Below are 27,463 nucleotides of genomic sequence, written 5' to 3' on the forward strand. Positions count from 1 at the left end.
ACTGTTAAAGTCAACGTTCTGTTCGAATTGTGACTGTTAAAGTCGAGTTTGTGAGTGAAACGAACCCCCCTTTTGAAATTCCTGGCTACAGGCCTGCAATATTGTGTATATTCAGATCATATTATGTCAAATTTTTTTATCATAATCCAAATTCAGAGCTGTATCAAGCTTGAATGTTGTGTTCATACTTGCCCCAACTGTTGGGCGGAGGACCTGGTTATTTCAGCTTGGAGACATAAAACACTTTTACAGGAATATAATTTTAGTTTTACATGAAAAAGGGGAGATAATCAAATTTACTTACTTCAATATGACAACAGTAATGTGGTGGCGGGGGGTTATCCTGTTCTGAGTTCATGTAAGTCTTAGTTTCTAGGTTATTTTGAATTTCCTGAAAGCCAGTGGCTACTTTTGCAATCTCATAAATAAATGATAAGGAAAGGAAATTCAAATCATAAAGAACATACCATATTAACATAGAAAGTATGCGTCTGTTACTTTATATATTTGCTAGTGTTTCCATCAAAGAGACCTGACGTCAATCTCACAAATAACCAACAAAATAAAACCGTTACACATCTAAATTGACAGTTTTCAAAAAAGATGGGTGCCTATGGAATGGGGCAATCCAAGCTCTTTATCACAAAATTCCCAAAAAAGTTGAGAAGAGGTAGACTCTCAAAGATATGCCAAAAGAGAACCATTAAAGATTTTCCCGACTTTATACAAGAAAACAAACAACTTGTTTCTTGAGATCACATCTTTTTCCTTTTTAGCTTAAATTAAGCAAGAGGTCTTATGTGAGCTTTTTCCATAACTGAGGTTCTGGCCTTGTATCATAATTATTATGAAAGTTCCTTGTTAATATTAGTCTATTTGAATAACAAGGATAACACACATAAATGTCTCGCCTTCTTTACTAACTATTGATATTATGGTGATAGTCCTAAATATAAATTTAACACAAACATAACATAATCCTAGAAAATGAGGTCAAGGTCATCTAAACCAAACGAAAAGTACATTTACACCTTTCAATCATTTAATACACTAAATATAGTTGACCTATTACTGGTAGTTTCTAAAAAACAGACTTATTGTTAATGTTTGTGTCATTTTGGTCTTTTGTGGATAGTTGTCTCATTGGAAATAATACCACATCTTCTTTTTATGCCCCACCTACGATAGTAGAGGGGCATTATGTTTTCTGGTCTGTGCGTCCTTCCTTCCGTCCTTCCGTCCGTCCTTCCGTCCGTCCTTCCATCCGTCCTTCTGTCCGTCCTTCCGTCTGTCCTTCCGTCCGTTCGTTCAGGTTAAAGTTTTTGGTCAAGGTAGTTTTTGATGAAGTTGAAGTCCAATCAACTTCAAGCTTAGAACTCATGTTCCCTATGATATGATCTTTCTAATTTAATTGCCAAATTAGACTTTTGACCCCAATTTCATGGTCCACTGAACATAGAAAATAATAGTACAAGTTTCAGGTTAAAGTTTTTGGTCAAGGTAGTTTTTGATGAAGTTGAAGTCCAATCAACTTCAAACTTAGTATATATGTTCCTTATGATATGATCTTTCTAATTTAATAGTCAAATTAGACTTTTGGCCCCAATTTCACGGTCCACTGAACATAGAAAATAATAGTGCAAGTTTCAGGTTAAAGTTTTTGGTCAAGGTAGTTTTTGATGAAGTTGAAGTCCAATCAACTTCAAACTTAGTACACATGTTCCCTTTGATATGATCATTCTAATTTAATTGCCAAATTAGACTTTTGACCCCAATTTTACGGTCCACTGAACATAGAAAATAATAGTGCAAGTTTCAGGTTAAAGTTTTTGGTCAAGGTAGTTTGTGATGAAGTTGAAGTCCAATCAATTTCAAACTTAGTACACATGTTCCCTTTGATATGATCATTCTAATTTAATTGCCAAATTAAGACTTTTGACCCCAATTTCACGGTCCACTGAACATAGAAAATGATAATGCGAGTGGGGCATCCGTGTACTATGGACACATTCTTGTTTATATTAACCTTGAAAATGAGGTTACGGTCAAATAAAATCTGCAAGACTTACATGTATGTACATCATAAAATATTTCCAGACACTAAATAAAGTTGACCTATTCAATATAGTATTAGAAAAAAAAAGACCAAAAAATCTTAAAACTTAACATTGACCACTGAACCCTGAAAATGAGATCAAAGTCAGAAGACACCTGCCAGTTGGACATGTACACCTTACAGTCATTTCATACACCAAATATAGTAGACCTATTGCATACTGTTTATTCATTGTGTGTTATTGCAGTTTTTTTTATTGAGTTGAGCCTTCCAATTGATATTTTATAGTGTGTCTTTCTATGTTGTGATGTTATTCTATTGTTTCAGAAATGGGAGGTTTGGTACCATTAAAACGTTAAATCCGCTGCAAATGTTTACACCTATCCCAAGTCAGGAATCTAATGTTAAGTGGTTACAGTCTGTTAATGTACATCATAAATGTTTGATACCTTTATATATATATACATATAGGAAGAGAACATATATGTTTAGTAGTTGTCGTTTGTTGATTTGGTTCACAAGTGTTTCTCGTTACTTGTTTTTTATATAGATTAGACCATTGATTTTCCCCGTTTGAATGGTTTTACACAAGTAATTTTGGGGGTTCTTTATAGCTTGCTGTTCAGTGTGAGTAAAGGCTTCAAGGCTGTACCTTGACCTATGATGGTTTACTTTTATAAATTGTTACTTGGATGGGAGAGTTGTCTCATACCATTATTTATTGTATAAGAAAACAAACCAAAACACATAACTATAACCACTGAAGCATGAAAATGAGGTTAAGGTCAGATGACACCTGCCAGTCCTTCCATACACCAAACATGCTAGACCTATTGGTTATTGTTGAGATTATCGCCGGAACATAATGTTCCAACTTTTGTGCATGTCTATTTTCGACGTTGTGTTGTCAATGACGTCACCTTGGGCGGAAATATGTACTGGTACATTAAATATAATGGCTGAACAGTTTTTGTAATATCGTTGCCTGAACTATCATCTATATTTATAGCATCTAAGATATGGACTTGACCATCCAAACTAAACCTTGTTCACCGATTCAAGAAATGAGGATGAGGTCAGGTGAAAGGTATGAAATTTCTGTTGTACCTTAACACCACTGTCCCAGGTTATGGAGAGGGTTTAGCAAAGCAAACATGATTAACCAAACAATATTTTGTATGTGCCTATCCCAAGTTAGGAGCCTGTAATTCAGTGGTTACTTTTTGATGGTCGATAAAATCGAGGTTTACGTTAAGTGAATCCCATCTAACAAATATGTCTTAAAAGAAATTCAGCTGATAAATGTAGATAAATAATGGTCACATGCTCATTGTGCAACAAATCTTGTGAACTCTAGACACTACTATTTTTACACCTCTGCACTAGAGAGTTCAAGTACAACAAAATAATGTATTTTCGGAACAAGTGTGACTTTTATCAACCAATAAATGGTGCAACATTGTTTTCACAAATATTGGCCTAAACCAAGGGTGGAGAGGAGGGGACTGGATCATAACCATTTGCAAGGGAAGATGCATGAAATGAAGTCATGGATAACCATTAGACATGAAACTAGACTTAATGTCCTCAATATCAATATAGGTATTTTCCTAATAATACCCGTGATAATACTAATTTGGTTGCAATACACAGCTTTTGAATTAAGACCAAAAAGAAAATAAACTGACGCCATGGCTAAAAATGAAAAAACAAACAAACAATAGTACACATGAAACAACATAGAAAACTAAAGAATAAGAAACACAAACCCCACCAAAAACTAGGGGTGATCTCGGGTACTTCAGAGGGTAGGCAGATCCTGTTCCACATGTGGCACCTGTCGTGTTGCTCATGTTATAACAAATCTGTTATTAATCTAATTCGGTTGGTCACATTCAGAACAGAAACCTGGCTGTTAAATGTATAAAGATGGATAAAAGTCTACAACCCTAGATGGATATAAAAAGTTGAAGCATCTAGTCATGGCAATATGTAACGAGCTAGAAAGGCATAAAATACACATTTTCTATTTATATAATTTATTTAACATGTAGGTTTTAAATTAACAATTATCCTGACTTTTCTTCTAGTTTAAAATCAATATTATTGTCAGTACATATAAAAAAAAATAACATCTTTTGACAATAAAACTTTTACTTCCACATTACAATAAAATTGCATAAAAACTTTTTTTATATCTTGTGTCAAATCATAACTTTTTACCTTACTTTTTCTTAATAAAATTTTTCTTTTCATTTCTTTAAAATAGTTTTACCTCTTTCTATAAAGGTTTCAATATGTTTTTCTTATGTTTTACAAACTTTTTCACATTCTATAATTATTTAGCAAAATAAACATTTTATTTTAATAGAATGCAAGTCCTTTTCACATGTTTTATAAAATTTACTACATTCCAAATAGGCAACAAAATTTTAAACTTACAATTGAAACTTACAAAAAAATCTTTTATTTCGTTTTTATTCAGTAAACGATTTGAAACATTCTTTTATTTCAAAGTTCAAAACTTGCTTGTCAATATCTATTTAATAGGTTTTACTTAAAATGAACAGATGGTTCTTACATACAAAATTATGAATAACACACATACATTTTTTTATACAAAAGTACTACACAATTGCTGGTACCACATGATCAATATTGCCCTGGTCACATGATTAGAATTTTCCAGCTAAGATAATCATACTTTGCCTTTAAGACATGGTAATTTGATTCATGTTTCTTCTATACAATGAATAATTGGTGACACAATGACATGAATGAGTAAAATGATGAACGAGAATGATAAGCTGATGATGATAAAACATTGGTTAAAAACAACAGATGATACAATAAAAGCTAAATGTATAGCACAAATTTACAGAGTTTGCTGCCCCCTCAGTTCAATCCTCTTCAGTGTTATTTCTCTCTTTGATGAATTGTGATGTATGAACAATCTTCACTGTTTCACGATAAAAACTGAAAGAAAAAAATACCAAAATAAAATGTGAATATATACATATCTGAGCTATAGTCTATCCTGTAAACAATAATTTTAGGTGTTATAACAACCAAATTTTGGAAGCTCTTTCAATGCTGTTAATGAAATGGTAAGGCCAAATAAAAAAGCATGTGTGTTTCCTGTTTCCCTACCTACCCTATATTTTAAGCTTAGAAATGGCCTACCCTAAAGTGTTTTTGGTCATTTTTCAATAAGCACTGTTAAAGTCAAGATTTCTCTCCCATAGACTCAATGTAAAAAAAAAAATGGTAAAATAAAAAAAAATCCCTACCTACCTACCCTATTTTTTTCAAAGAGGAAACAGGAAACACACATATTATTTTATTTGGCCTAAGGAGGGATGAATGTTTATTAGTCATTAAAATAAAACTCAGTTTTTCTTGTGTGAAAACATTTCTATTTTCTGCATTTAACTATAAGGATTGAGCAACTAATGCAGTTTAAAAGGGAACTATCTTTGCTAGAATCTTGTCAATATGGTTCCCTTTCAAACTTTCAAGAACCTTGTCAAAACTTAATACATTGAAAAACAAGAAGTGTCCCTAGTACACGTTTGCCCCATCTGCACTATCATTTTCTATGTTCAATGGATGTGAAAATGGGGGGAAATCTCTAATTTTGGCTTGCATTAGAAAGATCATATCATAGGGAACATGTGTACCAAGTTTCAAGTTGACTTGAACTTCATCAAAAACTTTAACCTGAAACAGGATATACAGACTAAAGCACAGACCAGAAAACATAATGACCATAAATGGGGCATAATAAAAAAAATAAAGCAGAATTTCTTCAATAATATTTTCAGGGAATGGCATTTAAGTATTAATAACATCATTTCTTTGATCCTGTAAGAAATGGGATATCATAATGCCTATTCACTTATATGTGTTTCAAATATGCATTATTAATATAACTATGTTCTGTTAGTTTATTCAAATGGTGGCCATTTCAGTTCATGGAACATCATCAATTGAATCATATAATATGGATATTTTCAACTTTGATAGGAAGATGTATCAACAATAAACAGAAGACAAGCCTGATAGATGATAACCACCAATGTTGACCAGGTGATCAAATGTATGGTAAAGCAATACATGAAATTGATTATTCAAATTGAGTCGTTATAGTTCTTTTTATGTTTCACACCACTGTGTCTAAACCACTGAATATTTTGAGTATGATGAAAAAGGTATCCATTGCACTTAATCAACAAATAGTTGAACTAGTTTTGATTAAATACTTAACTGGTTTTATGAGTGGTGGACACCATGGAATGTTCAGAAGCAATTATATCTTAGTCTGACAGAACCAAATATGTATTTTCTAAACGTTTAATCAAAATGAACAGAACATGTACACTTTGTTTCATTTTAATGTGATCATATGTTTATGATATACTACTTTTAACCCAAACTTGACCCTGATACAGGATGAAGAAAGGGAAGGAATGCACAGACAAGAAAAATTAAAAAATATACATACCTGTTTTACTGTGCTTTTAATGAATTGTTTCCTATCTGACAGATCAAAAGTTGGAAATTTATCATAAACCTAAAACAGAAATCAGCAAAATGTATATTGTGTTTTGGATTACATACAAATACTTGAAATGAAGTGAGTATAATTATTTACTGGTATAAATTATAACGAAGGCTAAACATGAAGAACTGAATTCAAAAGATTAAAATGGTTTCTCATTCTTATCTCAATACAAAATATTTCATTTACTGTTGGAGCTCTCCATGGCAGTCTAATAATTCTAAAAAAAATAATCTGTAATTACTGCAAGTGACATGGGCTCTTCAAAGTTTATAAGGATGCTATAATATAAAAAAAAAATCTAACTGTGTAAAAAAAGATAAAAAGCTTTCCATCTATAACAAAGACCATCAAAAACTTGTGTTGATGTTTCTAGTCTAATAATTTCACTGAAAAGTGTAATAGTTACTGTATTTCAACAAGTTGTATCTTGTTTTTAAACTTGGCTTTCCTGCTTATGACTAAATTTATGCTAAACCTCTAAATTACTTTCCATTGTCAACGATTCAAGAAAATAAATTTAAGTTCATATGAACCAGATCATACATACATGCACATTCATAAGGTTAACAAATATAGTTGACCTGACTATTTTACAGTAACAAATATTGAAAGAATCTATCTGTCAAACTCTTTTAAATGTTTCAGATGTAGATATGTAGGAAGATGTGGTGTGAGTGCCAATGAGACAACTCTCCATCCAAATAACAATTTAAAAAGTAAACCATTATAGGTTAAAGTACAGCCTTCAACACGGAGCCTTGGCTCACACCGAACAACAAGCTATAAAGGGCCCCAAAATTACTAGTGTAAAACCATTCAAACGGGAAAACCAACGGTATAATCTATGTAAACAAAACCAGAAACGAGAAACATGTATATATTACATAAACAAACAACAACTACTGTACATCAGATTCCTAGTCTACAATTGTGATCCATTATTTTCATACATACAGATGAGCTGTGTATCCTAACATATACCTTTGAGATATCTAATTACCTGTTTTACTACAGTTTTCATTGTAACCTGTTCTAAATTGGCCCCATCTAAAATTTTCTTCACTAATTTCTTTAATTCATCATTCTGTAAAGAAAAAATATTTAGTTAGTATTAAATTTTTATTCTAAATACAGTGGACAGTATTGGTCTTACTCTTCATATCAGGTAATCCCCATTCTTTTCATTAATTCAAAATTTTGAATTGTTGGCTTTTAATAACAAATTCAAGAACTTTAAATACTTTTTTGAAGTGTTTTGTATCAGCAATCTAAGTTGTTCTTTTATTAAAGTTTAGTCAAATCTTTTTAAACAAATATTAAAAATGGTCCTGGTTGTAAAGGCTTTTAAAATTACATCCCTAATCTAAATGATGTCACATCATCAATATCATTCACGATTGCAAAGGCTTTAAATTGAGGTTCATTTGAAGTACATATCATGTATATAATGCGGTGTATATGATACAGCTTTTTTAAACACAAACTATATCAACCCTCAACTAATTAAATCCCTCCCATGGGATTATATTGGTGTTTTAGGTTGATACAGATGTGATATTGGAAAAACACACAAGCTTTTCTCTATCAAATGTCTACAATAAAATGCAAAGATAGTTCGTAACATCAGAAACAGATGACAACTGATGGTCTAGCATTTGAATCTTATTTACAATTTCTATTTTAACAGCAATGGAAATATGAAACTTTTGACAGGGACCATTTAACTACCAGCACAACCGGCACGGGACGTTTGCGCTTTTTCATAGGACATTTGCGCTTTTTTTAGTGGACACTTGCGCTTCAAAACATAGGACATTTGCGCTTTTTAAAAATGGACATTTGCGCTTTTTACATAGGACATTTGCGCTTTTTTATATATATATATCTATGACTTCCCTCCTCTTTTATCCGGGCTTTAAACGTTTAAAATTCATTTCATAGCACATTGTTGATATGTGTTTAAAAGTATATGTACAGCTTAAAGTAAACAGTCTTAATAAAATAAAATCAAGTACTGTCATCACAATTACAGGTCAGTTTTAGCTTGATATTTGAAGCCCAATGAGTGAACAAATTTTGCTCTTGTTATCTGTCCTGATTGGTACTTAGCCCACATCTCAAATAAATAATCGAATTTCTCCTTCCCACTTCAGTTGTACATTCCTTGTATTCTTTAGAGAGTCATAATGCTTGAATTTTTCTCCACCAGGCTTGGGACAGATTGAAACGGCAGCACTTCAAGAGAGCTGATGGAAATAAATTTCTAACATCAACCATAACTTTAAAAATCCATGATCAAGACTGTGTAAATGTGAACAAACTAATGACAAATATAAGTTAAATTTATTTACGTAATGATAACTTTTCATTAAGATTATAGGTAGTCGACTATAGGTAAAAAGCGCAAATGTCCGATCAATTTAATACAGGTGAATCAAAATTAAAAGCGCAAATGTCCATACTATTTGAAGCGCAAATGTCCTATCGTTTTACAGGTAAAAAAGCGCAAACGTCCTGTGCCCAGCACAACATGGTGATTTTTTCATTAAAAAGGCAAAGATTTAAAACTTACTGTTGGAGCTGAAGGTGCTTTTTTAACAAGTGGTTCTTCATCATCTGAACTCTGTTCACTTTCCTCTTCTGATTCTGATTCTTAAATAGGAAAATCAGTTAGTATCACATATTCAAAGTTAGAAAATGATTTTGTAACAGATATAAAAGGAAAATATTTTTATTTTTCAAACTCCATCACATTCCTTTATTTTCCAAGAGCAATAAATACATAAAATTTCCAATTAAAGTGCATAGATTCTTTAGGTAACCTGAACAATGCTTATGTAAACCTTAAAACAAGAAATCTCCATATTTTCATAATATTTCAAAGGTTTATACTTAGCACATACTTGAGGATTATGTTGGGAGCTAAAATAACCTGGATATGTTATGCAATAAATCTGACAAGAAATGTAGGATTGCAAGCTCTTATATTGTTTAATTTTCATTTCCAAGAGGCATAAATCCTGTCAAAAATCTAATCTCGTTTTAAACCTCACTGTCTAAGATATGTAGTCAGTTCCCCACCCCTCCTTTGAAGTCATCTTCCAATTTGACAAATGGGAAAATAATAAACATCTTGCCTACTTTATATATATCTGATCCTCTGATTTGAGAACTTACTTGAATTGCTTATATCAACAGCTTTTCCTTTTAATCCCAAAGTACACATACCTTTTTTCTTTTGAGGTGTAGGTTTTTCTTTTTTCTTTGTTTCCTTTTTAGCTGGAGCTGGTTTCTTTGCAGGGGTTTCTTTCTTTGCTTTTTTCTTTTTAGGTGCCTGATTTTGATAAAAAGCTAATAGATACACTAATGATATCTAATAATTTTTTGTGTTGTTATGAAACAATTGATAAGAGCATACACAAGCTAGCTTGCTTACTGTGAAAATTGTGGTAAATCTGGTTTGTTTGAGGCATTTATATGTAACAATTCACTTTGTAATAAACAAGTGTACTAAGTTTCTAGTAAATGTGACCACAAACTAATGGATTCATTACTATTCTCTTGATATCAATTTCATGGATATTTTGAGTACAGACAAAACAATTTCAAATGTTCAACGAATGAAAAGCCTTGTATGCAGAGATTGACAAAACCTCAAAAACAAATTCCAGGTAAATTCATACCCACAAAAAAATGAATCCACATTAACCCCAATCTAAAACTTTAACCTAACTTAGACAGACAGACAAATGAACAAGGTGAATGTAGTAAACCACCCACTCCCTAAATTTGGATATATTAAGGATCTCATGAAGTTTTCTACCACTGCTCATACAGTTTGTTAATTTTTTTTATATCAAATAATAACATATATCTGACATTCTAACATGACGTCCTTCGAACGCTTTGAGTTCACACCCGTGGTAAAATATGAATATATTGTTTGGGTTGTTCCGATCGTACTCCCATGTCAATTGCTTTTTTATGAATGAGTTACCCGACATCATAGAACGTTGCCATCAGAATGTAATCATTTACAGGAAAATACACCCTTGTGAAACCAAAAATCATCACAACAAGGAAACGTAAACCAACGATGCTAAAATGAGTTATAAGCCATTTTTTAATATACATTTAAGACGTATAAGTAAATTATCATTTAAATTCATCCAAAACTATCCAAATACCTTATTTTAAATAGTTTAAGCATGTAACTAATTCAGTTAACTCCTTTCTTTAACGCCAATTTAATACTGCGTTTATTTATGGGAACGGCAAATATTTGCCTCCACCTAGAGCACTTCGATCCAAAAGTATTGCCGTATTTGTCCTATTAGAATCAAAATAATTCATGGAGTCTTGAATATATCATGATTTTACTACAGGTTGTTTTATGCTGATATTTTACCCCTGGCTATTGCTCAGGGTAAAATATTTGTCATAAAGGTCAACCTGTGGTAAAATCACGATATATTCAAGCCCCCATAAATTATTTCTTAATTATCCCATCCCATCAATTGTAAGCTCATATGTACAAGAGGATTTATAATTCCTCTGGTAGATCCACTCTCGATAGTATTGGGGATCTACTTAGGTGAGGTTCTAGAATTTGTGTTAGATTTTCTTACTCCTTGTTTTTTCCCTACGATACAAGGTAAAGTATTTTGCCCCATAACACTTTTTTTAAAATATAAGACTTCAATATCTCATAAAAGGCCATTTACCAAAACTAGAGGCTCTAAAGAGCCTGTGTCGCTCACCTTGGTCTATGTTAATATTAAACATTGTACACAAATGAATTCATGACAAAATTGTGTTTTGGTGATGGTGATGTGTTTGAAGATCTTACTTTACTAAACATTTTTACTGCTTACAATTATCTCTATCTATAACAGTAGTTTCTGTGGAAAATGTTAGTGAAAATCTACAAATTTTGTGAAAATTGTTAAAAAATGACTATGAAGGGCAATAACTCCTCAGGGGGTCAATTGACTATTTTGGTCATGTTGACTCATTTTTAGTTCTTACTTTACTGTACATTATTGCTGTTTACAGTTTATCTCTATCTATAATAATATTCAAGATAATAACAAAAAAACAGCAAAATTTCCTCAAAATTACCAATTTAGGGGCAGCAACCTAACAACCGATGATCCAATTCATCTGAAAATTCCTGGGCAGATAGATCTTGACCTGATCAACAATTTCAACTCTGTCAGATTTGCTCTTAATGCTTTGTTTCTTGGGTTATAAGCCAAAAACTGCATTTTACTCCCATGTTCTATTTTTAGCCATGGCCGCCATCTTGGTTAGTTGGCCAAGTTACCGGACACAATTTTTATACTAGATACCCCAAAGATGATTGTGGCCAAGTTTCAATTAATTTGGCCCAGTAGTTTCAGAGGAGAAGATTTTCTAAAAGATAACTAAGATTTACGTAAAATGGTTAAAAATTGACTATAAAGGGCAATAACTCCTACAGTGGTCAACTGACCATTTTGGTCATGTTGACTTATTTGTAGATCTTACTTTGCTGAACATTATTGCTGTTTACAGTTTTTCTCTATCTATAATAATATTCAAGATAATAACCAAAAACAGCAAAATTTCCTTAAAACTACTGATTCAGGGGCAGCAACCTAACAACGGAATGTCAGATTCATCTGAAAATTTCAAGGCAGATAGATCTTAACCTGATAAACAAATTTACTCCATGTCAGATTTGCTCTAAATGCTTTGGTTTTTGAGTTATAAGCCAAAAACTGCATTTTACCCCTATGTTCTATTTTTAGCCATGGCGGCCATCTTGGTTGGTTGGCAAGGTCATCGGACACAATTTTCAAACTAGATACCTCAATGATGATTGTGGCCAAGTTTGGTTAAATTTGGCCCAGTAGTTTCAGAGGAGAAGATTTTTGTAAAAGTAAACGCCGGACGACGACGACGGACGAAGGACGCCAAGTGATGAGAAAAGCTCACTTGGCCCTTCGGGCCAGGTGAGCTAAAAAAAGCAGATTATAGATGGTCAGATTTTTTTCTATTTCAGACCCAACTAATACCAAAGCCAGAGTAAGCCTTTTCCCACCACTTTTAAAACTCATATATCTCAAAAAGAGCTCCAGAATCTAACAATGTTTTTAGCTTATTATGTTCTTTTACTAATGAATGCTCTTTCGACCTCGAGTATGAATTTTCAATTCTCGATTCTTTAAAATTACACCTAAGTTCAATGTACATCCTTAACTGTAATTCTCACTTTTACCTCTTCAGGTTCCTCCTCCACCTCTTCTTCCTCACTTTCTTCTTTTTCTTCTTCTTCCTCCTCATCATCGACCTCCTCTTCCTCTGATTTCTCTTCTTCCTCCTCCTCCTCATCATCTTCATCATCTGACCCTTTCACTTTTTCTTTTGATTTCTTTTTCTTAGAAGATTTACTGTCTTTCTTGGTTTTTTTCTTGTCACCTTTTCCTTTTGTTTCTGATCCTTAAATTAATTTAACTTAAGAATCAGTATATGCATTTAATAGAGAAAGTAACTTGTAAAGTACATAAAGTTTCTTTCTCTAATGCATATACTGATTCTTAAGGTTTTAAGTATTTGAATGTAAATTTTTATCTCTCTTGAGGGCCCATTGAAAATTAAGATCAGCATCATAAGAAACTAAACTTCAGAACAGAACTGTCAAGTTAGATATCATTCTGTCTTGTGATTCAAGAATTGAGTCATGTCATAAGTTAAGGTAACAGAGACAATAACTGAATTGAGGCATTAAAAGCCAAGTCAATCCCCTGCTTTAAATATTTACTAATTTGGTGGTCATTTTGAATAAGGCTGACTACAGATTTCGATGCTGAGAAAGCATTTGGAATAACTTGTAATTCTAAATATAATATTTTTTGTTGAAATCTTAGTACAAAAATGTTTCTTAAAATAAGCAATCTGTTTAAATCAAAATTATGTTTTTACAGCATTCTCTTACAAACTATGGGGTTTCTTCATCCTCAATGTGGGCCCTAATAAGAAGACAACACAAGTCTTAATGGTATTTGTTAGCACCTGAGGGTGGACAATCTGTATCTATTTTGCATAACGTAACAAGGAATGATTAATGAAAAAATTCTACACAATATTCTAAATAATATCATACGTTTTCGCTTCTTTGACTGTGGTACTTTTTTCCCTGTGGATTTTGGTTCCATACAAAAAGCCATTACTCTTTCAGCTACTTCATCTTTTGTTCCTTTCTTTTCTAAATCTAGTACTTCACAAACAACTTTCAACATGGGCATATGAAAATTTCGACTGAAAATTAAAAAAAGAATATTATCAGGCTTAAATTTTAGGTTAATGGAATAAAACACTAAAAACATTTTTTTAAAGATACTTTTTTGCTTATTTGTAAATGTTTCTCAATTAATGAAACAAGATTACTATGTTAAATGTCTAACATCTATTAGTTTTCAACTCCTTTTAATTTCAAGTTGGTCCTTTCTTAAAAATTCGGCCTTCCTTTACTTTAGGGGTGCCAACATTACTGTTGAAAAATGGAGGGTCCCACAATAAAATACATTTTGTAATTATAATATAATACATTTTGTTGTTTTGATTGTTTATATAATATTGGTCTGTATGTGTAAATAATAATACTAAATACAATGTATACATTTAGGCAGAAGAAACAGTTGTCTCTCAAAGTACAGCGTAGAAGAAACTGTTGTCTCTCAAAGTACAACTTTCAAGTAAAGGATAGAAATAATGTGATATGAATATTGTAAAAGATTTTCAGGAGGTACCACGACATCTTTTCATCTCTTCAACAGATTGAAAAATATTAATGTGTACAATAAAAGACAACTTTTAATTTATGAGGTAAAAATCTGCTTGTACTGGCAAAAATTGACATCAGCAGTAGGCAAATAAAAGATAAAAGTGCTGAAAAGAATAGGTTTCATATCATAATGCATACTTACTTAAGGAGCATATCTCGTCTCTTTTTATATTCTTTGTCATCTTTCTTAAATTCAAATCCAGTAAATAGTCGTATATTTTTCTTCACTTTTGTTGCCTGTATAATATAAAGAATCATAATATTTCAGCAAACACTTCATAACTCATGATGGATGTACTATTCCATCATCACGTGCAGTGTCTTCCCTAGAAAATTCTTGATGCATGGTGGGTCTAAGATGATTGTGCAATGCAGAGCCCTGCGTTGCTTTGTAGAATTAATTTTATTACACTAGTGAAATGTAGTCTGGAATGTTCTTATATAAAAGCCAAAAACATATGTTTGAAATACCTTATACATGTAGCTTGTTTCAGCTTTAACCATGTATTTTCAGACTGGTGAACTTAATATATTTGTAATATTATTAAACTAGAGGCTCCAAAGAGCCTGTGTCGCTCACCTTGGTCTATGTGAATATTAAACAAAGGACGCATTTGAATTCATGACAAAATTGTGTTTTGGTGATGGTGATGTGTTTGTATATCTTACTTTACTGAACATTATTGCTGCTTACAATCATTCTATCTATATTGAACTTGGCCTAAGAGCTTCAGTGGAAAATGTTAGTTAAAATTTACAAATTTTATGAAAATTGTTAAAAATTGACTATAAAGGGCAATAACTCCTTATGGGGTCAATTGACCATTTAGGTCATGTTGACTTATTTTTAGGTCTTACTTTGCTGTACATTGTTTCCCTTTACAGTTTATCTCTATCTATAATAATATTCAAGATAATAACAAAAAACGGCAAAATTTCCTTAAAATGACTAATTCAGGGGCAGCAACCTAACAGCAGTTTGTCCAATCCATCTGAAAATTTCATGGCAAATAGATCTTGACCTGATTAACAATTTTACCCCCTCGTTAGATTTGCTCTAAATGCTTTGGTTTTTGAGTTATAAGCAAAAAACTGCATTTTACCCCTATGTTCTATTTTTAGCCATGGCGGCCATCTTTGTTGGTTGGCCAGGTCACGCCACACAATTTTTAAACTAGATACCCCAATGATGATTGTGGCCAAGTTTCGTTAAATTTGGCCTGGTAGTTTCAGAGGAGAAGATTTTTGTAAAAGATTACCAAGATTTACGAAAAATGGTTAAAAATTGACTATAAAGGACAATAACTCCTAAAGTGGTCAACTGACCATTTTGGTTATGTTGACTTATTTGTAGATTTTACTTTGCTGAACATTATTGCTGTTTACAGTTTATCTCTATCTATAATAATATTCAAGATAATAACAAAAAACAGCAAAATTTCCCTAAAATTACCAATTCAGGGGCAGCAACCCAACAACAGGTTGTCCGATTCATCTGAAAATTTCAGGGCAGTTAGATCTTGACCTGATGAACATTTTTACCCCACATCAGATTTGCTCTAAATGCTTTGGTTTTTGAGTTATAAGCCAAAAACTGCATTTTACCCCTATGTTCTATTTTTAGCCGTGGCGGCCATCTTGGTTGGTTGGCGGGGTCACCGGACACAATTTTTAAACTAGATACCCCAATGATGATTATGGCCAAGTTTGGATTAATTTGGCCCAGCAGTTTCAGAGGAGAAGATTTTTGTAAAAGTTAACGACGACGGACGCAGGACGACGGACGACGACGGACGACGACGCCGGACGCCAAGTGATGAGAAAAGCTCACTTGGCCCTTTGGGCCAGGTGAGCTAAAAACTAGAGGCTCTAAAGAGCCTGTGTCGCTCACCTTGGTCTATGTGCATATTAAACAAAGGACACAAATGGATTCATGACAAAATTGTATTTTGGTGATGGTGATGTGTTTGAAGTTCTTACTTTACTGAAAGATTTTGCTTCTTACAATTATATCTATCATGAACTTTGCCCATTAGTAACAGAGAACTATATTTGGTAAAAATTTACATAAATTTACCAAATTAATGAAAATTGTTAAAAATTGACTATAAAGGGCAATAACTCCTTAAGGGGTCAATTGACCATTTAGGTCATGTTGACTTATTTGTAGATCTTACTTTGCTGAACATTATTGCTGTTTACAGTTTATCGCTATCTATAATAGTATTCAAGATAACCAAAAACGGCAAAATTTCTTTAAAAATTACCAATTGGAGGGCAGCAACCCAACAAACCAGTTGTCCAATTCATCTGAAAAATTCAGGGCAGATAGATATTGACTTGATTAACAATTTAACTTCTTGTCAGATTTGCTCTAGATGCTTTGGTTTCATAGTTATAAGCAAAAAACTGCATTTTACCCCTATGTTCTATTTTTAGCCGTGGCGGCCATCTTGGTTGAATGGCCAGGTCATCGGACACATTTTTCAAACTAGATACCCCAAAGATGATTGTGGCCTAGTAGTTTCAGTGGAGATTTTGTAAAAGATTACTTAGATTTATGAAAAATGGTTAAATATCGACTATAAAGGGCAATAACTCCTAAAGGGGTCAACTGACCATTTTGGTCATGTTGACTTATTTGTAGATCTTACTTTGCTGAACATTATTGCTGTTTACAATTTATCTCTATCTATAATAATATTCAAGATAATAACCAAAAACAGCAAAATTTCCTCAAAATTACCAATTCAGGGGCAGCAACCCAACAACCGATTGACCGATTCATCTGAAAATTTCAGGGCAGATAGTTCTTGACCTGATAAACATTTTTATCCCATGTCAGATTTCCTCAAAATGCTTTGGTTTTTGAGTTATAAGCCAAAAACTGCATTTTACCCCTATGTTCTATTTTTAGCGGTGGCGGCCATCTTGGTTGGTTGACCAGGTCACGCCACACATTTTTTAAACTAGATACCCCAAAGATGATTGTGGCCAAGTTTGGATTAATTTGGCCAAGTAGTTTCAGAGGAGAAGATTTTTGTAAAAGATTACTTTAATTTACGAAAAATGGTTAAAAATTGACTATAAAGGGCAATAACTCCTAAACGGGTCAACTGACCATTTTGGTCATGTTGACTTATTTGTAGATCTTACTTTGCTGAACATTATTGCTGTTTACAATTTATCTCTATCTATAATAATATTCAAGATACATATAATAACCAAAAACAGCAAAATTTCCTCAAAATTACCAATTCAGGGGCAGCAACCCAACAACCAATTGACCGATTCATCTGAAAATTTTAGGGCAGATAGATCTTGACCTGATAAACATTTTTATCCCATGTCAGATTTGCTCTAAATGCTTTGGTTTTTGAGTTATAAGCCAAAAACTGCATTTTACCCCTATGTTCTATTTTTAGCCGTGGCGGCCATCTTGGTTGGTTGACCGGGTCACGCCACACATTTTTTAAACTAGATACCCCAATGATGATTGTGGCCAAGTTTGGTTTGATTTGGCCCAGTAGTTTCAGAGGAGAAGATTTTTGTAAAAGTTAACGACGACGGACGGCGACGACGGACGCCAAGTGATGAGAAAAGCTCACTTGGCCCTTCGGGCCAGGTGAGCTAAAAATTAAAAAATAACAGCCCCCTTTTCATACCCCTAGATGTAAATTATTTTAATAAAAAAAAGTATTATCAGTTTCACCCTAAGAAATAATTTTTCATGAATAAATCTTTTTGACTTAGCAGTTAATAAAAATGATTTCCAAAATGAAATTCCTACTGTCTATAAATAACAATGAAATGTAACCGATTCCTATTAAAAAGGGGTTTCCCGAATTTCCCCGCCAAATAGCACATGGCTTTCAACAATTGTAAACAAAGCATTCAATTTGTAATCATGGATAACACCTTTAATTAATTTAATTTGGATATAATAGATATTTAACTTAAGGTACAGTCAAGCGATGTTTTTACTTTCTTATGGATTAAAACTAGTTTGAAAGATCAGTTTGAAAAATAATATAATTTTTTACATAAAAAAACTCGATCTGAATTGTGAATATTCAGTGACCCATAAATTTTTTGAACTCTGCCACAGAGGTCAAAGTTACATCATGTTTCAACCCAATGATGTGTATTCTCTGTTACAACTAATCAACTGTGTTTGATATAAATATTTCGGTCAGACTTAATTATGATTCAAAACATAAAATATATACTGCAAAAGGTTTACTTTTTATTTTTTCAAGGAAGGATATTTGGAAGCTGTATCAGGCTATAATATTTATCAATGTTAAAACAATTTGAACTCCTGATTTCTATTATGCAATCGAAGTCTTGAATGTTGTTCTATCTAATCAACGTGGTTGTAAAATTAGAGCGTTGCATCTCATTATGATCAATTATCAGTCCAGTGAGGTTGAAACACCTGTAGAGTTTTGTCAATTGTCACTTCCTATTATAAGATAACAAAAATTTCAAACATAGCGGGATGCATAGCGGGTATGATAAACGCATGGCGGTCGAAATTTTATGGGTAGCGGTACCGCAATGCATGAATAGCCTAGGGAAAACACTGATGTGATATAAAAACTTAAACTTGAATAGACAGACAGGTCTTAAATATGACTGTTTTATATAAGGACAAAAATGTAAACCAGTTGTTTGTTTATGTGGATTAAATAAGAATTTAAAATGAACATGTAATTGTAAAAAAAGTAAACTTTTTATATTTAATCTTTTTTTTATTCTAAAGAAGCTTTTTTTTTTTTTTAAAGTAGATTAAATAAGTATATGATGTAATTGCCAAAGTAAGGTTCCAGCTCATTAAAAGCTATACTGAACTCATCCCCAGCCTAAGAAGTCTTCAAAACACAAGAGCATATACAGTACGGGTAGGGACTTATTTTTATGGATGTCTTAATCCGTCTAGTCGGATATGAATAATCCGACATTTTTATGGTAGGTAGTATGGTCATTAATCAACAAATCCAGGTGTGATTGGCAATATATTTGTCCTTTCATCTTAATCTGTGCTGCTAGAATTACGGTTCACTGATTTCAGAATCAGGTTACCTGTAATTTTAACCTCTCATGATCAGTATATATCTTTATTCTCGTAAACCAAAGTACAATGGTACAGAGTCACTTTATTGATTACATCGTTTTTGACATAAAATATTTTTACAGGTGAAGTACTGGAGAAAACTTTGTTTTAATAAAAATAGCCTATTTTTTTATTATAGTTTTTATATTTCAAATGCTATTTATTTTCTAATTTGTTCCTCAAAATTATATTTGTTCTATGTTCTTTGTTGTTTATTTTTTGTTTTTTTGTGTATCTGTTTCTTATTTGTTTGCATAAAATTTCAAACATAAATATTTTTACATCTATTCTCTTTCTGGAAGCTTACGGTTATTTTTGTTTTACTCGTAAATCCATTAGCAGAAAGCTAAAAATGTATTTAATATTCAGTCTGTGTTGGGTCAGTTCCGAGATAAAAAAAAAATAATTACAGTGAGCAATACCTGTATATTATTTAGTAGCTTGCTGATTCTTTGTAGTTTTTACTTTTTACTGTAAACAATTTATTGTCCGAAACTTCAAAGTTGGGAGATGTATCAATAAAATAGAATGCAAAAAATAACACTAGAAGAAGATATTGATTCTTCCCGGACATATAAGTTTATTTTAAGATTTCCGTGTTTGTTCATTATGCGAAATTTATATAATTGATCTGCATTTGGGGGTAGGGGGTAAATAGGGTCCGGATCTCGAAATCCCAAGCTTAAAAACACGAAGTCCCAAGGTCCCGAATTTAAATAAATCAAAATCCCGACATCGCGAAAAAAAGAATTCCCAGATCCCGAAAGTGTTAATCCCAAAATCCCAAACTTAAATTAATTGCGTAATATTAATTTACGCACAATCCATGTAAAAAAGGAAACTTGTATGTTATATATTTTTAACAGCAATTTGTTAAGAAAAATTTGCCGTGAAAAGATAATTCCATGATACACATATAAGTGATCAACAGCATGTGCACGTGGTTGAACTTTAACTTGACTCCACTCACAATATTATTGATGGCTAATAAAAGATGTTAAAGATCGATTTTGTCCACTGCACGAGATTTTTATATGGCGGGAAATGTTGTAACAGTAAACTCAGGTGACCTTACTGAACGACCGTGGGAAAATCCATTCATGATTAAATTTGATGTGGAATGATTGACAGTATTGTGCGTTAGTTTTGAGGCTCTTGGTCGATTGACCAGAATAGAAATTTAATCGATTTACATACATGTAAAATCAAAACAAGATTTAGTCTTCTTTAACTATTTTTTGTTTTATTTTTATCAGTCATTTCCCGGATTCCCATTTAAATATTCTACTTTGGAGAACTCCTTTAAACTTCAGAAATAATACAACTTTGATTTAAAAATTCTTACGGACTGCGCGAGCTATAGAATGACTAGAAGTATGACGAAAAAGTAAACACAGCCGATCATGAATAGTACGACAAGCCTTCAACCCTATTGGGGTATAAATGTGCTTTTATTCAATAAACTATATAAGGTTAAATTTTGATTTTCGTGTATCGATTTCGTAAAATATATTTATAATAAAAACACCGGCGATTTTCATAAGAGTCGACTGAGACATGAAAATAGAAAGCCAATATCTCGAATGTCAACATTTTTTTGTTAAATAAAAAAACAGGAATCGAAATATGATCACGGCGTTATAAATATTGTATTTAAAGAAACCAATTGTTTGACTTTCAAAGAGATTAACGGGAAATGTGTCAAAATAGAAAGCACGAGTGATCTGTCTGACCAAAATGTTTTACTTGCGAGAAATGATTGACAGGTGTGATTTGATGTAGAGGCTCCGACGGGGAAAGTTGTATCAAAAGGAAATTAACTTTATTCACAATGCCTATACATATTTTATAAATACGATATGTTGGCCTTATACTTAAAATTGTGTTTCTAATAATAACTTATAAAGGAACAGGACGTTAAAAAGGGGGGGGGATATTATAACCATCAATGAAAACTCGTATAATTTACGGGATTGATGTCTCAACAATTTGATTTAAACTTCGATTGAAAACAGTCTTGGTTGTTATTAGGCTTATTATTTTGAATTAGATGAAATATTTACGGTTTACAAATACAAATGCAAATACAAAATAGTTTATTGGCACAAAACTATTATAATAATTGGCAACACAATATATTGTTAAAAACTGCTTTATTTCATTTTCAAATTATAAAAAAAAAATCCCACATTCATGATATTAAATTTTAATTTTAATTCTAAATATTTAATTTTTAATTTAAATTCTTATATTTAATTTTAATTTCAATTCTTTCTCTTTGAATACAAAACAATATTTTACATTTATCTATTCTCCATAAATACAAATATATCTGTACAGGTAAAATTTAATTCTAATCAAGCTGGTACAGATTGATTTACGACCTTCCACTTGGATATTGCACAGCAGGTGTTTATTACTCTGGGACAACTGTCCGACCAGTCTGACATCTAGACGGATTAAGGCTTCCATAAAAATAAGTCCCTACCTGTACTGTATATATATAAAACAAGTAATGTGATTTTCAGGAGCCATGAGAAATGTTCAACAAATTCAACTTTCTTTTAGGTTGTATGCAGAATTATGAAAAACTGAAATCAAATGAATCCTCATTACCCTGTAAAACTGCATGCATAACTAAAATGCAAAATTCCAAAAACTAAGATTCATCATGTGTAATACTTACAGCTGTAATTTTTCCAAATAAAACCCGATGTAATGTCTTCAGATCTTCAGCTTTAAATTTGTTTATCTGAAACTCCACTAAAAACAAATCAAAAATGTAAATACTAAAATACAGTAAGGAAATTATTATAAAATTAATTTTGAATGAATAATATGTCAAACTTATTTCTAGGTTTCAAATATCTCATCAAAATGCAAATAATAACTAAGATTGACCATGAAATCAGTCAAGAGTAAGTTAACATTGTCAAAATTGGTATGTAGTACAGTCGATTCCACTTAATTGCATACCGCTTAATAGCATAATTCGGTTAATTGCATACTTTTCTCCTGCACAAAACCATTTCCCATTCACCTAATGTTAAATTGTCCGGTTATATGCATAGCCTTACAAGTGGCATTTCGGTTTATTGCATAGAAAATAATCGCCAGCTAGATATGCTCAGTTAAAAACTGACGAGATATTTGACCGGAAACGGCAATTTGGTAAGTATATTTTTCTTGAATGCATCATAATTTTCAATATTATTTCACATTTACTTGTGTGTTATTCAAATAAAGTTTTAAAACAGTATCTTTCGTGTTTATATGATTATAGAAAAGGCCTCGATGTGTACACAGGTAAAGTTTCCCATATTCTATTTTAAGCCTCGAGGTCATAAAAATGTCATATCAGCTGATTGTTGTAAAAACACAACCATTCTATAATCTTCTATCTCAAAAGGTGTTAATTATTGATTGGATTTCAAACATTGTTCATAGATTATATTTTGGGTGAATTTTTAAAACATTAACGCCTGCTAATTATCGATCATTATCCAATGTGTAATTTCGTAATTCAGCTTGGGTGATCTACATTTATGTTAAATATTACAGGGCATTTATATATGGTTGAAGAATTTTATACATCAATCTTTCCTTTTTAATATTTTTTTAAAAGAAAATTAACTTCTGATTTTTATATTTTCTCACTTTCAACACTCGTGTCAAGCAAATAACCCGTCCATCACCTTTGCATATACGAAACTAACGATGTTAAAGTAACAGCGTTACATCACTGTGTTATAAGTAAATACTGAATATCAAAGGCAGTTCATAGCACAATTATTGTTTACAATGATTATAAACTGTATAGTATCGTTAAACAGTTTATTTTAAACAAAGCGTAACAATTTAATTTGTACATCCGGGTAATAGAAACAAATCTATTTTTAGAACAATTTTATTTTTGTATCTCAGGTAAAGGAAAAGTCGGTACATAAATAAACTAAAACAAAATGTGTTTATAAACTTTATTAAAAGAATACACAATGAAATAAAATGTATTACAGTAGACAAATAACTTTTATTAGAATAACTAAGCATTCAATATGTTGTAAGTGGACTGTGGACGTTCATCTTTCTTCTTTGCTGATCTGCACTATCGATGTTATTTGACTCCGTAATTTGGCATTTCGGATATAAGCATACTCCGCTTTATTGCATAATTTCGTCTGACAAACAGGCTATGCAAATAACCGGAATGTACTGTATAAACAATTATCTTCTATGTTCTTCAATGTGTTTTGTGTTTTTGATTGCTGCCTTTTTAGGTCAGCTAGCATAAAACAAGAATGTGTCCTAAGTACTTGGATGGCCCACTTGCATTATCATTTCCATGTTCCATGGACTGCGAAATTGGGTAAAAAGTCTAATTTGGCTTAAAAATTAGGAAGGTCATATCATAAGGAACATGTTTACTAAGTTTCAAGTTGATTGGACTTCAGCTTCATCAAAAAACTAGGAAAATCTGCGTACAAAACTACAAATATATGTATCAAATATCAGAATGAGTTCATATCATTGTGATAAGCATACAGTCATATCATTTACATTAAACAAATAATAAATACTCTATATACACTTTACCTCTTGGAATATCTCCCAATTTCTCTCCAACACCCTCAGGTATATCTACTTCTTTAGGTTGATTTGGAGTGTTATAAGCTTCTGTCATACTTAGTCTTTCTACTTTCCTTTTCTCTCTTTTCCCAGATTCTATTACTACTGGCTGTTCTAATAAACCCACTAAAAAGGAATGTTACAATATAAATGAAATGCATTATTAGAATATTAAAGGGTTATTGCATGAATATTGTCCCGAGTAGAATTTTATATTGCACATATATATTGGTTTAAACTTAGATTTTGTTGTTAATGACATCATGGATTTTGAGGATTTATAGCACTAGTTCAATATATCTTCAAAATTAATGAGTCAACAATGATAGTTCAAACCAACTTTTACTTTCAAATATTATATTGCTATACAATAAAAGGGTTATTGCATGAATATTGGGGAATATAAAATTCTACTTGGGACGATATTCCCCAATATTCATGCAATAACCCTATATTTTAAAGACAAATTAAAGACATGTATACATGTACATAATTCATTTTGGTCTTATCAGGCAAAATAACATCTCTGTACATATACATGAACAGATAGTTTTATTTTGGAGTTAAAATGTTTATAATAAATTATGTATGCTGCTGTGCCAATACAACTCATTTGTTGATCCTCTCTTGTAGATAGGTATTAAATTTTACTGTTCCCACTTTATCTACATTTTTTTTATTTTATATTAGATACACTTTTTCAGATCTTAAATTATCAATAGCACAAATCACATGAGAACAATAATTGAAACATATTACCATGAAAGGGCAATAACTTATTAAACCTGATAAGGGACAAATGAACAGACAAGAGACACAAACCAAAACATAATGTGTTATATCTGTTATTTCTAGTTGTTCAATTTCTGTGGTGGACTCAAAGTAACACAAAAATCTATTGACATTAATTATCAGAACTAGAACAAATCACTACAAATGTATCCAACTGGCATGCAAAAATTGTAATTATTTTTGTAACACTATTTAGATATACTTGTTTTAAGAGAAATTGTAAAGTATAAATAACCGTATACATTTTGGTTCTGAATCTTCATCATCTTCCTCATCTTCCTCATCTTCTTTCTTTACTTCTTTTTTCTTTTTACTTTTAGTCTCCTCAGTTTTTTTGGTAGATTTTTTAGGACTATCTGTTTCCATTTCCTCTGAATTATCATTTATTTCAGTCTTTTCAGATTTACTTTCTGAGGAATCCTCTTTTTTAGATTCTACAGTGTCTTGTTTTTCTGTTTTTTCAGTCTTATTTTTACTGTTATCTTTATCCTCGCTACTATCACTTCCATTCACACGAGAATTTTCATTATCACTTTCTTGATCCATTTCTTCTTCCTTCTTGTCCTATTATTAAAAAAAAACATGATATTAGAAAATAATAAAAATATTATAAGACTTCAGTTTATAAGACTGAATTCTTCTGTCCCTATAGTGCATATATTTCCTGATTTACATTTGCTTTTTTTTTTATATATATTTAAATTAATGGAGGTGTCCCATATATATGCATAATAAAATTGACATACGACATGACAATTTTATAAAGAGTGATAGAACATAAAGATTGTATGTTTAATTAAATAATGGAACACTGTGATTGTCACCAAAGAAAGTTTTTAAATCTTCTGAGGTTTCGACTTTCTTTTCGGAAATAGTACTGTCCCAGCATTTCAACGAACTCTTCATTTTCTTCATTCTTTTCTTTCTACTCTCTCTCTTTGTCCAAGACTCATCGTATATATCTTTATGAATTTTATATTGACATTGCTGTATCATTGTATATATATTTTTTCTTCAGACGGCATTTCTGCAACCACCCACTTGATGTATTGATGGCATTTCTGCAACCCTCCACTTGATGTTTTGGTATTCTCTGCTGTGGACTGTCTCTTATGCTTAACATAACCAGCTTTTTAAGATGGCACTTGTACAGCTCTCTAACACTCATAGGTGATGAAGTGCTGGTCTATTACTAGTATTTGGACCATATTAATAGGAATTGTGTTGCTCATGGTTCTAAATCATCTGCTTTAATTATCCTTAACAAATAAGTAGTAAATTGATTATAATCAGGTTCCCCTATTAAGCAACTTTTTAAGTTTAATGGATTATTTATATATAAATGTATAGTGATATTTTCTATTGCGAAAGAAAAATAAGAAAATAAAAACACATGCATATGATCTTTTGTATAAATTTCTGTAAAAAGTGTACAATGGCATACATGTAAATGTGAAGTTATACTAGTGTAATAATTTGCTTACATTTATAGGTCTAATAATTCAGTTACTGTAAACCAACTAAATTTCATGACTTTTGAGAGTAAAAAAAGAATGTGGATATGTAAACATGGATCTCTCCTTATTCAACTACATAAAGTTAACTACAAAATCATAATATTTAATCTCAGCGAGGACTAGAAAGAGCTAAACGCTAAAGTACATGTATCCATGAAAATAAGTTGGTTCACACTATTTGAGTAAAATTAGGGCATATGTGTTGGGCAAAAATTTAAAGTGCGAAATATCTTTAATAAGCAAAATGAAACCAATACCTGGGTTGTTTTCAATATCGTAGCGGCTACATAGATTTAAGACTATTTAACGTGTAGCTAGCCTAACTCAGTAACTGCAACATAGATATTGATAGCAGCTAGGCTAGATTCTCGTCCAGTAGACAAAAATTTACGTAGCCACTAAGATATTGAACACAACACAGTGCAGACAGGTAAAAAAGTTATAAGCAAATGACTTGATGTGATTTTGGAGCAAACAGACCTGCTTCCCTAGCCTACTGGAAAATTAAGAGCCAATCCTGGATTTTAAGTATAATCATAATAAAGACTAATCTGTAAGATGAAATATTTACTTAAAATGCATGAAATATAGCCTGAATAGAAGAAAAGTCCTCTGTTTACAGTGGTCTAAGGGTATAAACGTTCTCGAGACACAGCGAATGCAGGAAAGTTACCCTGTCGCAAGAGGTCTTAATAAGCTGCATTTTACGATTTTTGTGCATAAATGTAAAAAATATCATTAGGTAAGTTGAAATGCACTATGTTATTTAACCTCTATTTTGGGAGAAGGTACAGATTTATCTTCAGAATCCGACATGGCTTTGTGTTCAAACTTTCAAATGGCGGCAAATGGCGTTGAGGGCACCTGCATCCAATGGAAAACTTTCTTTATAAAGTTCGGGTCAACGAACAGAAATAAGAAGGACGTTTTGATTCGTTGAAAAAGTCTTTCTCTAGAACTTACC

At 31.8% G+C, this 27,463-nt stretch overlaps 1 protein-coding gene across 3 annotated transcripts; it reads right to left on the reverse strand.

The window, feature by feature from the left end:
• Nucleotides 1-4,078: 4,078 nt before the first annotated feature.
• LOC134692595 (protein DEK-like) lies at nt 4,079-27,440 on the reverse strand. Of its 3 annotated transcripts, none has more exons than XM_063553063.1 (12): nt 27,271-27,440; nt 25,225-25,546; nt 24,158-24,316; nt 22,251-22,327; nt 14,591-14,685; nt 13,768-13,922; nt 12,883-13,103; nt 9,849-9,954; nt 9,193-9,272; nt 7,621-7,704; nt 6,561-6,629; nt 4,079-5,032 (listed from the first exon to the last, which is right to left on the reverse strand). In XM_063553063.1, exons 1-12 carry the CDS (start codon nt 27,313-27,315, stop codon nt 5,021-5,023), a joined length of 1,425 nt encoding a protein of 474 aa, XP_063409133.1. In that variant the 5' UTR covers nt 27,316-27,440; the 3' UTR covers nt 4,079-5,020. The 3 variants fall into 3 exon arrangements, with proteins under 3 accessions (XP_063409133.1, XP_063409126.1, XP_063409142.1); XM_063553056.1 differs by having other exon boundaries at nt 12,877-13,103; XM_063553072.1 differs by having other exon boundaries at nt 12,877-13,103; nt 27,071-27,298.
• Nucleotides 27,441-27,463: the final 23 nt, after the last annotated feature.

Source organism: Mytilus trossulus, chromosome 1 (assembly GCF_036588685.1).
Source record: "Mytilus trossulus isolate FHL-02 chromosome 1, PNRI_Mtr1.1.1.hap1, whole genome shotgun sequence".
In the NCBI taxonomy this organism is placed as follows: Eukaryota; Metazoa; Mollusca; class Bivalvia; order Mytilida; family Mytilidae; genus Mytilus; species Mytilus trossulus.